The 14,585-nt window shown below is 44.5% G+C and overlaps 1 protein-coding gene across 6 annotated transcripts in view; it reads left to right on the top strand.

Annotated features, from left to right (window-relative positions):
* The first annotated feature begins 4,652 nt into the window (after positions 1-4,652).
* The window catches only part of Cdk14 (cyclin dependent kinase 14), a 554,492-nt gene continuing 544,559 nt past the window's right edge, over positions 4,653-14,585 (top strand). For 2 of the 6 annotated variants that reach the window (XR_004771639.1, XM_035450610.1), the window contains exons 1-2: positions 5,214-5,229; positions 11,103-11,134. Coding sequence is in view for 3 of the 6 variants with exons in the window: in XM_035450611.1 (XP_035306502.1) it covers positions 4,792-4,882; positions 11,103-11,134 (123 nt within the window). In the remaining 3 variants the exon portion in view is untranslated. Of the gene's footprint in view, positions 4,883-5,213; positions 5,230-9,382; positions 9,401-11,102; positions 11,135-14,585 lie in introns of those variants that run through there. The other 4 variants (XM_035450611.1, XM_027391584.2, XM_035450609.1 and 1 more) reach the window with 4 other exon arrangements.

Genomic DNA, 14,585 nt, shown 5'->3' with positions numbered 1-14,585 from the left:
ATGAATTTCTTCAGTTACATTTTAAAGTTATAAGTAATAGGTCACCGCAGTGAGGCAACGTGTCGTGTGATGACACCATAACCGATCACTTTGTAGATAACCTCTTCAGACTTGTAGGTACTTGGTTGCAATGTACATATGCAGACAAAATGTCATGCACGTAGTTCTTATTTCTGGATAAATTTGGAGGTTTGTGTTTGCAAAGAGCAATTTCTGAAAACATGAAAAGAATCTGAATAAGGAGTGGGCAATTGATGGCTGGCAGAAGGAGGAGGAAAGGTGGTGAAAAGTGAGAAGCCTTATTTTATAGGAGTGCAACTACACTAACTTCTGCAACCATGTTCCTCCCCTCTCTGGGCTCAAAGAAAAAGAGAGGAAGGGAGGGAAGGAAGAAAGGAAGGAAGGGAGGGAGGAAAGAAGGTAAGGAGGGAACAGAATTCATATTAACCAATTCTACACATCACTGGGAATATAAGAGAGCGATAACAGTTAAGTGTTTTGAATTACATGTAACAATCTCACTGATGACTCCTAGAAAAATTATACAAACTACCTAAACTGTGTGCTCCTTCATTTCCTGAATGTGTTCAGAAATGAATGATATTTGATCCTAAGAATGATGAAATAGCCCACCATTTCAGAGTTCTTGCGTTTAATTTAATTCCATAGATTTCTACCACTTTAGTAATTATGCTGATTGGATGCCAATCTTAAGAAATTTTACATTAATGAATATATCTACTTTTCTATCTCTGTCATCTATGTCCTTGGCTTCCTTTTTTGATGGGTTTTGTTTTTCTTCTCTGATTCTATTTTTGCAAATTGTTATGGGTCAGTGTGTCTGCTTCGCTGCTTCTGTGATCCTAATCAAATCCTGCATTGCAGCTGATTTGGATTAGGATTTCTTCCCTTCACATCTACGGGCAGCATATTAGACCACTTTTTCCTTACGCAGGAAGGATCTGTAATAAAAGCCACAATATTCTATAAATGCAGTTATGTCTAATGTGACTAGAAATGATGGGCATTAAATCACACGTAATTTCTGTCAGTGGATCTTTGCCTTATTTACCTATGAAGTACTGTGTACCTTATTTATCAACCTTCATATATCAAAGGTTTATCACCCTTAGTATAGAAGTTGAGAGTGGGGTAATTTAGCCTCTAAATTTAGAACCGATTCTTGTAGCTAATGACCCAGAGGTTCTCTTGCTCTCTCTCAAACTTTTACAGATGAGGCAGCAGGCACTTGTCTAAGGCTACACATCATTTATGGATGGAGTAGGGATGAAACTCAGGAATCCTGCGTTCACTGTTACTTCTCCAGGCCCACCACACTTGCACTTGTGAATTTGGTATGGGTCAACAGTTGAGGGGTAGACCTCTAGGTACCTCCTTGTACTCAGATGTTGCATTTTTTTTTTAAATTTAGGCCACCCCAAACTATAGCTTTGTGTAGACAAGCTGGCACAAATCCATTCTCCCACTGAAAATACATATGTCATATGGATGCTGGATACTTATCTTTGTGTCTCTAAACAAACAAGATCATTTCACAGTGACAGCAATCCATTCAACACTCTCTGATTAAAGCAATTAATCATCTATGAAACATGTACTGTGCCTTTCCAAGGGTAGGGTCTCAGGCCTTATGGAACTTACAAGACAGGATAAAGGCAAATGTGAAACATTTCATTGAGTTGAATCCTTCCAGCCCATGAAATTGCTCAGTGCATAGAGGCACTTGCAGGGTGGCCTGACAACCTCAGTTCAATTCTTGGATCCCACATGTGCACTGTGGTGCATGCACTTGAATGTGCGCATGAGCACACACACACACACACACACACACACACACACACACACACACACACACACAGGCACACGCATGGACACACATGTGCACACACAGAGACACATACACACTCAGACACACATGCATACACACACACACACACACACAGGCACATGCATGGACACACATGTGCACACACAGACACATACACACTCAGACACACATGCACACACACACACACACACACACACACACACACACACACACACACACGTTGAATCTTTAAACGGAAGCACACAAATCTCAAAAGCATGAAGGTAATTTCCTCTGCCAGTTCGTAGTTTTCTTGCCAAATTTGCCAGTGTAACACATACCCAAGCAAGGACACAGATAAACAGAGCAGACAGCTGGTCATTTGCAACGGCCAGGCTTCATCTGGCCTGTCCTGGGACACAGGTTTCACCTGCCAGATATACTGTTTTGATCTTGTGCAGAGTTTTGCAGTTGAAATAACTGAAAGTTTGTGGTCAAGCAGGGAAAAGGAAATAAATACCCATTATGTGGTAAGTTAGTATTTTTGCTATGTAAAATTAATGCATGGGGCAGGTAAAAATTCTCAGATTCCACTTTCGAGTATAAAGTGCAAAGACAAAGTTCTCTCCCATCTAGGATATATTCCTAAGTTTTTCTTTTTGTTTTCAGAAATTTTGTATCATACAGAAATGTATATATTTTGCTACATTTTAATATTTAATACGCATTTCTCTACTAATCCTAGACACACTCATGAAAGTTTATGTTATTTAAAAAAAATGGTCACATGCAATGGCTTTGTTCACATAGATGTTAATTTAAGTAGGAATTGGCTTTTTAAAAAAAATCAGGTCGGGCGTTAGTGGCGCACGCCTTTAATCCCAGCATTTGGGAGGCAGAGGCAGGTGGATCTCTGTAAGTTCGAGGCCAGCTTGGTCTCCAGAGCGAGTGCCAGAATAGGCTCCAAATTACACAGAGAAACCCTGTCTCGAACCCCCCCCCCCAAAAAAAATCAGAAATGTTGGGGAGGCAAAACAGATATAACACACATGGCATGTGGAGGTACATGCATACGTACACATACAGAAAGAATTTGAGGGCAAACCCCAAGGAGTCGTGACTGTGGGCCTGGAACTGCATGCAAACCAGTGACAACAGCACTCACAGACACACAGCACTCTCTTATCAGCGATTACATCTTTGTTAACTGGAGGGACCTCTCTGTTTGGATCCCCCCCCCTCCCCCGCCCCGCGTGTGTGTCCCTGTCTCTGTCTCTCCCTGTTCAGTTGTAACTGCTGACTTTCTAACCAATATGAGGAAGTGGTAAATGTCAAAACTCTTTCCTGTATGAGGCCACACTTGGTGCTTTCTGTAATTACCGAGATATGGCTGTCAGAATCCTACATCCTTGCTTTTAAGTTATCTTGACTTTCCTCATGAATTCCTGGCTCTCTCCTCTGCTGGGGGCTTGGCTGGACTAGCTGCCTCATATCGGTGGCAATCTACCAAAACCTTGTAATGTGCTCAGCATAGGGCGGAACAAATCACTGTTCTACCTCACAATTTATGGAAGGCAGGGGGCTAGTTTTTGTTTTGAGATAAAAATCTTCTGACAAAACACAAACTCCCCAAAACTTCCTTTAAACCAAACAGCATTGTCACACCCGCACAAGCCCCTATTACTTACACAGTCAGATGACTCAAGATTACTAACGTTTCTATTCATGAGAACTTTGCTGGCTCATAATCAGTCCATCAGGCCTCCCCCAGTCTTCCTTCAGTCTCCCCTGGGAGACTGACGTTTGGAGTACTACGTTTATTAGAAGAAAACCTCTGTGTTTTCTGCCGGAACTGTTTGTCCCGGGTTTTAGAAAAAAACCGCCCTTAGTCATTTTCCAAGTTCATTCGCTGAGGTGGGGAAGGAGGTGAAAATGGGTTTTAGCTCCTAAGTCTTCCAATTCAGAAATGGGGCATTTGTAAAAGTAGTTTGTAAGCAGACTAAGGACCTGGTGCACTGTTCACCGATTCCTCGGAGGAATCATCCACAGTGACACTCCTGTCACCCAGAGACAGGGCTGAGGGAAAAACACAGGAGTCCTGCTTCTGGGAGTTCCAGGGAGGGCAGCTTCAGCTTTTGCACTTGACCCCAAATGAAACCGGGCCTCTCCTTCCCTTTGGAGCATTCACTTTCTCTGTAAATTCAAACCAACCAAGCAAACCAGAAAGTCCCTATTGAACCCGGCCGGGTCCCAGAGACCAGCGAGCACCGGCTCAATTGGACCCTTCCCCATCTTTCTGGCCCGAGGGGGGGGTGTTCACACTGAGCGCGCCGCAGCGGGTGGCCTGGGTCGGTCCGCCGGCCGCGGTCCCGGAGCGCGCGGGAGGAGCGCGGACGCGGCGGGCGGAGCGAGGGCGGCCGGGAGGGGGCGCGGCGGGTCCAGGCGGGCGGAGGAGGCCTCGGAGTCCGAGTGGCAGCGGGGTCACGCCGGGTCCGCGCGCCAGGCCTGGAGCGAGGGGAGCCGCGTCTCCCGGTGCGGCGCTGCTCCTCGGGGCTGGGGACTTGTCCCGCGCGCCTCTCCCGCAGCCTCCCGCGCCTCCTGCAGAGGCCGCGCCACCCACTCCGCCCGCCGCGGCCGCGCGGCTCTCGCTTACAAAGGAGGGAAAATGAGGCGGGCGGCGGCGCGGCTCGGGGGCCCCCGGGCGGCAGGGATGGCAGCCGCCCCCGGCACCACCTAAGACGCCCCCGCGCGCCCGGCCGCGGCCCAGGCCCGAGCTCCGCGGCCCCGGAGCGCCGCCCGCCGCCCGCCGGCCGGCCGCCCTACCGCCCGCGGCCCGCGAGGAGGCGGAGGAGCAGGACGAGGCGCCGCCTTCCCCGCGCCGCGCGCCCTCGCCGTTGTCTGCGCTGCGCTGCGCTGTGCGCTGGACCAGTTTGGCGAAGTTGCTCGGGCCCCGCGCCGCCCAGATGTGCGACCTCATTGAGCCTCAGCCGACCGAGAAGGTCGGCAGGATGAAGAAGTTGAGGAGAACTTTGTCCGAGAGTTTCAGCCGCATTGGTGAGTGTGCGCGCCGTCCCCACCCGCGTGCCCCGCCGGCGGCTGTCGGGCTCACTCTCCCCGGTCCCCGCGCCCCAACCCGTGCTCTGTCCCGGCACCAGCCACGCAGCTGCCGCTTCAGGGGGAGCTGCGGACCGGGGATGGAGAGGATGTCGCTGGGGACCCGAGGGAAGGCATGGGCCAGCGGGAGGGCCACTCCTCTCCTCCAGATCTGGGCTTCATCCGTGGGCGCCCCAAGCCTTTAATTTGGGTCCCTCCTCCCCGCCACCAGTGTCTTTGGCGCCCACAGTGGATCCCACGAGGGGACACATGGTCCTCACCGCCGTCGGGGTTCTGCGGCCACCCAGGTGACTTGTTATTTTTAAAGCGCTTTGGTATTAGGTGTTTAACCAGTAATTGAGCTCTGAGAACTGTCGAAACGTTGACGTGTGCCTGATGTTGTTTAACGTGGTCAACCTAAAGGAAGTGGGACAGATACCTTGGGACCTTTTGTTCCGTACTTCGGGTCCTATAAATGGAGATTTGGGTGCTCAGTTCTGAGGACTCTGAACCTTCCAGCTGCTGTAGAGAAATGTGAGCTCTGAAGTTGTGGGGACTTCGCGAGTCCTGAACTTGCTCCATTAAGTAGAGTTCAGAGGCTATTGTCTTTCAAAACAGATCAACCAACTTAACAAAGAACAAACAAACAAGCAACAAAAAAGACCAGGAAATGTTTAGGATACTTAAAAGAGTAAATCCATGTTTTAGGGTACAGCAAGATGACAACAGTGTCATGTGCATTGGGTTTATTAAATCTGGCAGAAAGAGCCTCTTAACCTGGAGGTGTAGCTGCCTCCAAAACTGTCAACTTTCTTTGATACAGGTAACTGTGCAAAGCAAGGGATTTCTCAGGCCCTCAGACAAACCCAGCAGAGTGTCCAAACATACCTTCTGGCCCTTGGTTCGCTGTGCTTATGTTGATGAAAGTGTTAATTAATTAATCGTAAATAAGTACTTCCTTAAAACACGGACATGCCAGTGAGTGTCAGTGGTCGGTTCCACAGTTCATTAGTGCTAAACTGTCTTCAAGTGAGAGAAAACATGGGCAAACATTTAGTCAGGCTTATTATTATTATTGCTATTATTATTTTGATTGACATTTTTTTTTCTGAGAACACTACAAGTTATGTGTGGAAAAGCCTTTACTTATTGCATGTGTTGAATGTACACAAATTCACTTTTCTGAGTTAGGCATTGGAACGTGGAGTCTTACATTTAAATCAAGTTCGAAGCCAAGAGGAGTGGGAGAGTGAGGTGTGGAGTTCTGTGCATTATTAACAAGGATGTTTCCGTGCTGGGCCCCAAACACCACCCAGGCGGGTTCTGGAGTCCATTAGAGCCTGTTCTTAAGCACATTAACTAGATATTTACTAATGCTAATGATTCCGTTGGAGCCCCTCCAGTTTTGTGTTAAATAATTCATTGCAATTGAGTCTCAGTAAGAAACCAAGGGCATTCATAAAAATCCTGTATGTTTAAATAATTTTAGAGTTTGATGGCCAGTCAGTAAAATTTGGGTTAACTGCAGTGTTGGCGAATGGGTAGTATAGTTAGTTGGATTTCTTAGGCCACAGGGATTTAATGATGTGAAAACTCCCCTTGAGTCTGACTCTTCTCATCAATGCCTTCTATGATTATGTGGCTCTTGCACCCAGACATTAGGAAACAGTATAGCTCCGTAGAGAAGGCCGATCATTTCTGGTATTGAAGGAGGACCGTGAGTCAGAAGAGTGGATCTCACTGTGGTATATTGTGAAAGAAAATATTGACATTTTTAAGTGATTTTAGTTGTGTGTGCACCAAACCCAGGATATTTATTAGAAACAGCACTGCTGAAAAATGTATCTTTCCTCTGCTTTTCTTCACACCCAGAGGCAGTGAACTCATTTTGATGACTGAAAGGTTTTTTGAGGAGCTGGAGGCAATGGAATGAGTTTTTGCAAGAAATGTGGTCTGTGTATCAGTTGGGATTCCTGGTGTTGCCTGTCCTAGCTCGGTGACCTTGGATAGACCCCTCAACTTTTCTGAGTCCCGGTTTTCGATGTATCACTTTTAAAAAATTTGTCGGTTGGTGTGTGTAGTATGCCGTGTAGACTCAATGTCTATTTGTAATCGGTTGTCATTATTAGGGATTAGATCTTGCTGGCGTGACTGCATAGAAAGCAAGAAAAAGAGAAGTGGGGACAGATTTGTAATATAGCATCCTAAAAGTGGAATTGGACCGTTCTGGGCCTGGCCCTCTCTTTTCCTGCTTGTCTTGGGCAACCAGTAATTCACTTAAACCCCTGCATTCTCACCTGCTCGTATTTTCATGACTGCTGTGGGGATTAAGTGAGACAGAATAACACTATTTGATATATCATCTATTGCATGGCGAAGATCTGTACTGGAGGCTCTTGCTAGTTCTTCTGATTTCTGTTTGTCTAGGTAATCATTTACCTAGAATATTACGACAGTTCACACATGCATACGATATACAATCAATGGTTATCATTAATGATAACTCTAAATACAAAAAAGTGGGAATGCTTAATTTGTCACACATCATAGATCATGCTGACTTTGTCACCATGTACCCCGATGTAACTGATCTGAGATTACTACATTATAAAAGGTCAAATAAAACACATTGGGTTTCTAGCCACAGGGCTCTCATTTATGACATCTGCTAGGGAGTGACTACAGTATAGCTGTAATTCCTTTATAAGATGAGTGTAATTGAATTTTAAAGTCAACCATCCGTTTTTACAGTGAGTATTTACAGTTTCTTGCTCAATGGTGCCAGGGTGGTTACTTTTTAGGAATCACTGTTCTTGCCTTATACCTGATCCCTTGCTCTCCCTGTTTAAGACTTTTAGGCTAGCTAGGTAAACAGGAACTTAATTGTGAAGTATCTGAACTGTGCTGGAACCCAGTCTCCCTGGATTTTGCAGGGAGGCTCAGGCAGGCGAAGGCTGTGAAGTGTCTGTATGATTGGGTCCCCTGACATTCTTTTACACCTGTTTGGATTCTTTCCTAGGGAAGGGAAGTTTATGCTTGATAGTTGAGATGAACCCATGCGTTCTATTTCTTTAAAGGATGTGGTTAGTGCAAAGAGGAAGCTGTGATTAGGCTGAATTCTTGTGGGTTTGTTACTTCTGCCTGAGGTATTTCTAGATTTGACTGTCATTGATGAGCCATTCTGTCAGGAGAGAGAAATGTAAAGCCAAAGGTTCAGATACAGAGTGTAACCAATGTCCCATATTCCTTCCCAAAGCAGCTACGAAAGATTTTAATTTTGGGGTAGGGGTTTAGCTCAGTGGTGAGAGCTTGTCCAGTATGTGAGGCCCTGAGCTCTGTGCCTTGCATGAGAGAGGGGTGGTGGGTGGGAGAGGGTATACTTTCATAATGGAATTTGTGTTTAAGGTTCTTACATAGAAATGCATATGGTTTTCATATGCTAAAACTCTAGTATATATCAAAATATGAGGTTCTCTGTCTTTGCCATTGAGGTAGGACTCACTAATGCCACATATTACCATGTGCCTTCTGGTGCTTGATACTGTACTGTCACCAAGAGTTAATGAGCAGTGTGGCTGGAAGACAGACTGGTGAATGGGCATGGCCACCATTAAGTGGCAAATTCTGTCATAGTGGTTAGTGTATTTGCCACTGGGGGACACAGCAGGATCTCCCCTCTGTGCTTTGAGGAACTGTATCTGAGCTGATAGACTATCTGATCATATTAAATGACTGAATATTTATCCCTTTGTTAAGCCAGAGGAGCACAATCTGCCTGTTGTCCCACAATATCCTTGAGGACAATTGCGGTTTTACATTTACATAAATGATTAATGACAATCAGGGAAGGTAATCAATAACAAGATGTTGTGTGTGTGTTTAGGTCAGAGTGACCTGATGACTATCTGGCAAGGACACCTTGGTTTTGTTGTACTATTAACTGCCTTTTAGGCTAAGGATGAACTATTTCCAAGAAACCATGTCAGGTATCAATCTAACAATGAAAGGTATTTATCTATTGAGTAATAGCCTTTTGGTCCAGATCTGTTCTTCCCTGTGGCACACAGGGCCTGAGCATATCACACAGTGGAGAGAATCCTTTGTTGATGATCAAATGCACCTAGAATTTTTTCTTTATTCTCCCCTTCCCACTCTTCATAGTTTGGATGGTGGGAAATTGTCAGAAGTAAGAAGGGGGGAAGTGTGGGCCAGTGTGAATGCTTGTGAACCACCCTCCTGCCCCTCATTCATTTCTCACCTTCATGCCACGTTTTCAGTCCCCAAAGGGACAGCATCAGCCACTGCAGTACAGCTTTGCCTAAGAAAACACATACCTTAACTTCCAGCACGATTGCAATGTCCACGGGAGATAAGATACTTGTGAAAGTTTGTCTTCTGAGTCACAAGTTTTGCAAGGCTGTCATGTGGCTGCACTTTATTCACACTTGCTAGCTGACGGACGGATGGATGGAGCTCTAAGTATGTGCTCATATGCTACTTTGTGTTTGAAGTCAGTGTTAGTCTAAAGGATTAATTTTTTTGAAAAGTGAGGAACTTGTTTATATTTTGTTTGGTAATGTCCTGGCCAAACAAGCCTATTAATTAAAAGATTCACCCTTGTTGACTGGGCTTAAGAGTTTCTAAATGGAGGTGAAATTCTGGTGAAAACTAGTCAGAATCAGCTAGGGTCTTCTTCCTTTGCTTCAGGGTTAGTGTGAGTTAACAATACTGTAATGAAAATATGGCTGTGACTGATTTCAGGGGCAGCCATTGAGGCCGGGGCAAGGACTGTCTTTTACTTTTCCATTCAGGGCAACTTGTTCTTCTCTAATGCTGAAGTGGACAGTCTGTTTGAGATCAGTATTTTTGGCTAAAAGGGGAAGACTAAGAACTAACTGGTTTTTGGCCGCTTCAGACAGCCTGCACCCTGCTACACATGTCCACACAGCTACACACTTCTGGACTCTTTAGAAAGACAAATTTATGATCTGAAACAGAGAGAAAACCTTTTCAAGATTGCTAGAAAGCCAGGCATGGTGGCTCAAGCCTGTAACCAGCATTTGGGAAACTGAAGCAGGAGGATTACTGCTGTTTCAGGCCATGCTGGGATACACAGTAAGACCTAGTCTCAAAAACCATCCTACACCACCCAACCCAACCCCACCCCACCCCACCCCACCCCACACCACACCACACCACATGGCTTGAGTATATACATTTTTTACTTAGGAGTTTCTGCTTAGACTCATTAATTTCTCAGACCATAATTGCCAGAATAATTTGCTTTTTATTGCTTTTATTAGAGTATGACCTTTCAAGCAACAGACACTCTCACCTTTTTTCATCCAGTCTAGGACTATCTATCGTACACCTGTAAACATCTATGCAGGATTTTGTAGATTTGCAGCACTTTTACAACTGCTAGTTTCAGAGAAATGAGCTATTTTGTGCTTTTTCCTCACTATGAAACATTGTAACTGCAGGATATAATGAGCTGATATTTGACAACTACATGTAATATTCTTCTCTTTTTCTTTAGAGTGAGGTAAAATTTCATTTCCAAGGTTAATTGTATTTAAGATAAATCTAAAGTATTTGTTAGTTCCTATGAAACATTTTTCAATGTGTTCTTTTCTTTGGAAACACTTGATTATAAAATTCATCATGTTAAAAATGTTTGAACTATGTTTCTTATTCCACACATTTGATAATCTCGGTCTTTTATTACCATGCTCAAACTTTGCTTTGTGCTACTTAGACCCTGTGCAGAATGTTTGTCATCCTAAAAAGTGGCTTAGGAGGTCCACAAACCACACAGGAGGAAACACCAGGTGCTGGAGAGGAAATTTGTTTGAGATTACTTTGTGCTCCTTTTATACTTCCATTAAAACATGTTCTGCTGAAGAAGAGGTAGTGAGAACTATGCGTGCTTCCCTTACTTATTTTCGAGACTGCTTCATTTACATATTTATGGGAAAGTGTTTCACAGATGCACGCTGCGCTGTGCTCACTCTCATTTGCAGTTTTTGTATATATATCATGACATTGTTATTCAGGTGGGGGTACAGTTTTGCTTTCTGAGATGAAAAGACTGTACTGTGCCCCCCTTTCTGTTTTATGGAATTTAGATTCTCTTTGGGAATGCTTCACAGTAATGTTTTCTTTCTCTTTTCCTTTATAGCTCTGAAGAAAGACGACACCACCTTTGATGAGGTAGGCTAAATTTCTTCCTGTGACGTAAAGGTGTGTTTATGTACTGGTAGGTAGAGTCCATAGGGGCCAACTTTGTGCTTAGAAACAAACAAACCTAAGAGACAAGAGATGGCATTTGTTTATTTTGGTACCCTATGTTAGTCTCCAATATGAAATAGCCATTTAATTGAGTTTTATAGTAATCATCAGAAACGTGTCTGAATCAATAAACAAAAAGACATGTGCCGGCCTTTGTTGTTGCCTTCTTGCTGATGGTAGCTTGAGAAGCCCACAGTGATGTCCATGTGCGGGGCAAGTCCAGAGCATTGATAAGTTCGACAGCAAGGCTCCTTGGCAGACCTTGCTGAATCAGGGTGTGATGTGCTGACACCACAGATCGTCTAGTTTCCCTGTTCTTTGTGGATCAGATGATAATAAAGCATTCTGACTATGATTTTAAAATTGTACTTTACTAAGTTTTTGTTACTGTTTCCAGGGTGCTATAGAGGGAAGTGTTTCATTGTACACATCTAAAGCCAGTCACCTGGGTGTTGTGAACAGGCTGTGTGTGTACATTGTTTGTACTTACATATAAACAGAGATGTTTCTACACCTTGTGCTTACCCCACAGCCTAATGAGTGGTTGGATTTGGTTGTTTAACGCGTTCAGATTTCATGAAAGATGCTGCCAATCCCCCCATCCACTGTAGTGAGGAAAGGACACATGTGCTCATGGAATGTCCCTTTGGCCATGTGCTGGTCCTATTACACAGGGAGGGCTACTCAGGGCAAGCCTGCTGCAGGCTGGGATTTCTGGATGGGGCCAACGCCATTTGGCTTTCATGGTCTGCTGCTTTATCACTGCACCTGTTCCGACTTTCCTGGTCCAGGCTCTCTATAAAGCTGTGTTACTGGACTACAAAGCAATTTTCCCAGAAAACATTTCTGGAACATCCTCCTGAACAGAATTCCTCTCATCTTGAAGGAGTAGAAGAAATTTTCCTTTCCCATCCTAGAAGATAATACTGGTTTCCTCCAAACCTGTATTTCTGGAATTTCTACTGTTTTGTTACCGAGATATCTGTTTTCAAAGAGTATTTTTTTTTTTCAGGAGGAATCAGAGTGAGAATATTGGGCACCCTTTCTTTCTTTATAAAGAAAATTCTCCCCTGTAATTATGGGAGTAATTTAAGTCGACATAAAGAGAGAACTAAAGAAAGGAAGGAAGCTAAAACTCTTCAATCCTGCTATCCAGATAGAACCATTGTTTAGTATTCTGGCTTCTTTCTCCAGGTTTTAAAACCATAACCCATTATTATGCCTCCTTTCTCCTTTAAGCCAGGACATATTTCTCCATGTCTTCATAGGCTCCTCCTAGTGATTGTAGGAAATTAAACAACATCAAACAAAGCCAATGCCTCTTTTCTTACTTCTACACTGTTGTTGTGTATGTGTTAGTCTAGGTGTGTTCATTTGTCTAGACAAGCACATGACATGAGAGGCTGGACAGAGAATTGGGTAAGGTACATAAGGATGGCACATGCTGGAAATACTCTTGAGCTCTCACAGAATTTTCCTCCTTCCATGGCATAAAGTTTTTGTTTTTTAAATTTTGTAAATCAGAAAGTCACCGAATGTTAGACCCAGAGAGTGGCAGAACCCATCATTTCCCCATCCTGGCTTTTCACAGATGAGCATATTAAGATGCAGAGGGCCAGAGTAATTTTCAGCAAAGCATAAGGTCTTGATTTGGGAGGGCAGCCACAGTTCGGGCCTGCCTGGGGGTAAATGCTAATGCACCTGCTGATGAGCAACTGCTCCTCTTTGCACAGGCCTGCAAATGGTAGTAGCTTCCTTTTAGGTGACTTGAGTGGCTTAAATAAGTTAGTGTGTATAAGCTTTTAGAAGACTATCTGGCTTACTGGAACTGGCAAATTTGTATTATCATCTCTGATGATGTCACCAACGCCATCTTTATTGATGCCCTAACCGTGAAAATCTACCTTTTCTAGTTGGAAGGGTAATGGAAGAATTCAATTAAAAATTAAGGTTATGGAGGAGATTGATTTCAGATATATCACTAAAATTTCACCTAGGGCTTCGAGTAATGATTTTCATTATCAAGAGGGTGAAAATATTATCTTCAACCCATCATTTTTTATCCACCACAAGGGGATGCCACATTTACCATTGTTACTCCTGGGCATACTGCCTGTGGCTAGCATTCAGTAAGTGTCTGTTAAGTGTGAGCAGCGTCTGCTGCTGGGGTAGAGAGTGACCAGCTGAGTGGAGGTAGCATAGCTTTTCATTTGCTACTTCTTAGCTATTTGGGCAAGTTATTAACACAGTTTTGGTTTTCTCATTTACATGTCAACCAGTTCGACTGAGTTCTTCAAAATGCTTTGGGTTCTAGTATAGGGTTCTAAGTAGCAAAGTTAACTTACATAAAAGTCTGCTGGGGACAAATGGATGGAACTGGAAGAAACCATTCTGAGCGCGGTAACCCAGTCACAAAAAGACAAACATGGTATGTATTCATTCATACATTTTTTACACATAGAGCAAAGGAGTACCAGCCTACAATCCACACCGCCGTAGAAGCTAGGGAGCAAGGAGGACTCTAAGAGAGACATACATGGTCTCCTGAGAGAAGGGGAAAGGGACAAGATCTCCTGAGCAAGTTGGGAGCATGGGGAGAGGGGAGAGGGAGCTAAGAGAATGAGAAAGGAAGAAGAGGAGGGGTGAGGAGGACAGGACGGAGCAGGAAGGATGTGTAGGGGGAAGAATAGAGGAGAGCAAAATAAGAGAGACCATGAGAGAGGGAGCCATCATAGGTTTAAAGAGAAATCAGGCACTAGGGAAATGTCCAGAGATCTACAAGAATGACACCAACTAACAATCTAAGCAACAGTGGAGAGGCTACCTTAAATGCCCTCCCCTGATAATGAGATTGAAGACTAACTTATATGCCAACCTAGAGCCTCCATCCAGCAGCTGATGGAAGTAGCAGATACCCACAGCTAAACACTGAACTGAACTGGAATCCAGTTGCAGAGAAGGAGGAGTGATGAGCAAAGGGGTCCAGACCAGCCTGGTGAAACCCACAGAAACAGCTGACCTGAACAAGGGGAGCTCTTGGTCCCCAGACTGATAGCTGGCAAACCAGCATGGAACTGATCCAGACCCAATGAATGTGGGTGTCAGTGAGGAGACCTCGGAAATCTATGGGGCCTCTTGTAGTGGATCAGTATTTATCCCTATTATAGGAATGGACTTTGGCAGCCCATTCCACATAGAGGGATACTCCCTTAGCCTAGACTCATGGGGAGAGCCTAGGCCCTATCCCAAAGGATATGATAGATTCTGAAGGCCTCACCCTCCCTGGAGAGCAGAAATGGTATGGGTAAGGTAGGGTGTTAGTGGGGGGCAGGGGAAGAGGGGAGGGAGAAGGAACTGGGATTGACATGTAAAA

This window comes from Cricetulus griseus (assembly GCF_003668045.3).
Source record: "Cricetulus griseus strain 17A/GY chromosome 1 unlocalized genomic scaffold, alternate assembly CriGri-PICRH-1.0 chr1_0, whole genome shotgun sequence".
In the NCBI taxonomy this organism is placed as follows: domain Eukaryota; kingdom Metazoa; phylum Chordata; class Mammalia; order Rodentia; family Cricetidae; genus Cricetulus; species Cricetulus griseus.
Note: the sequence above shows the minus strand (reverse complement) of the source record. Positions and strands in the feature narration are given on the sequence as shown.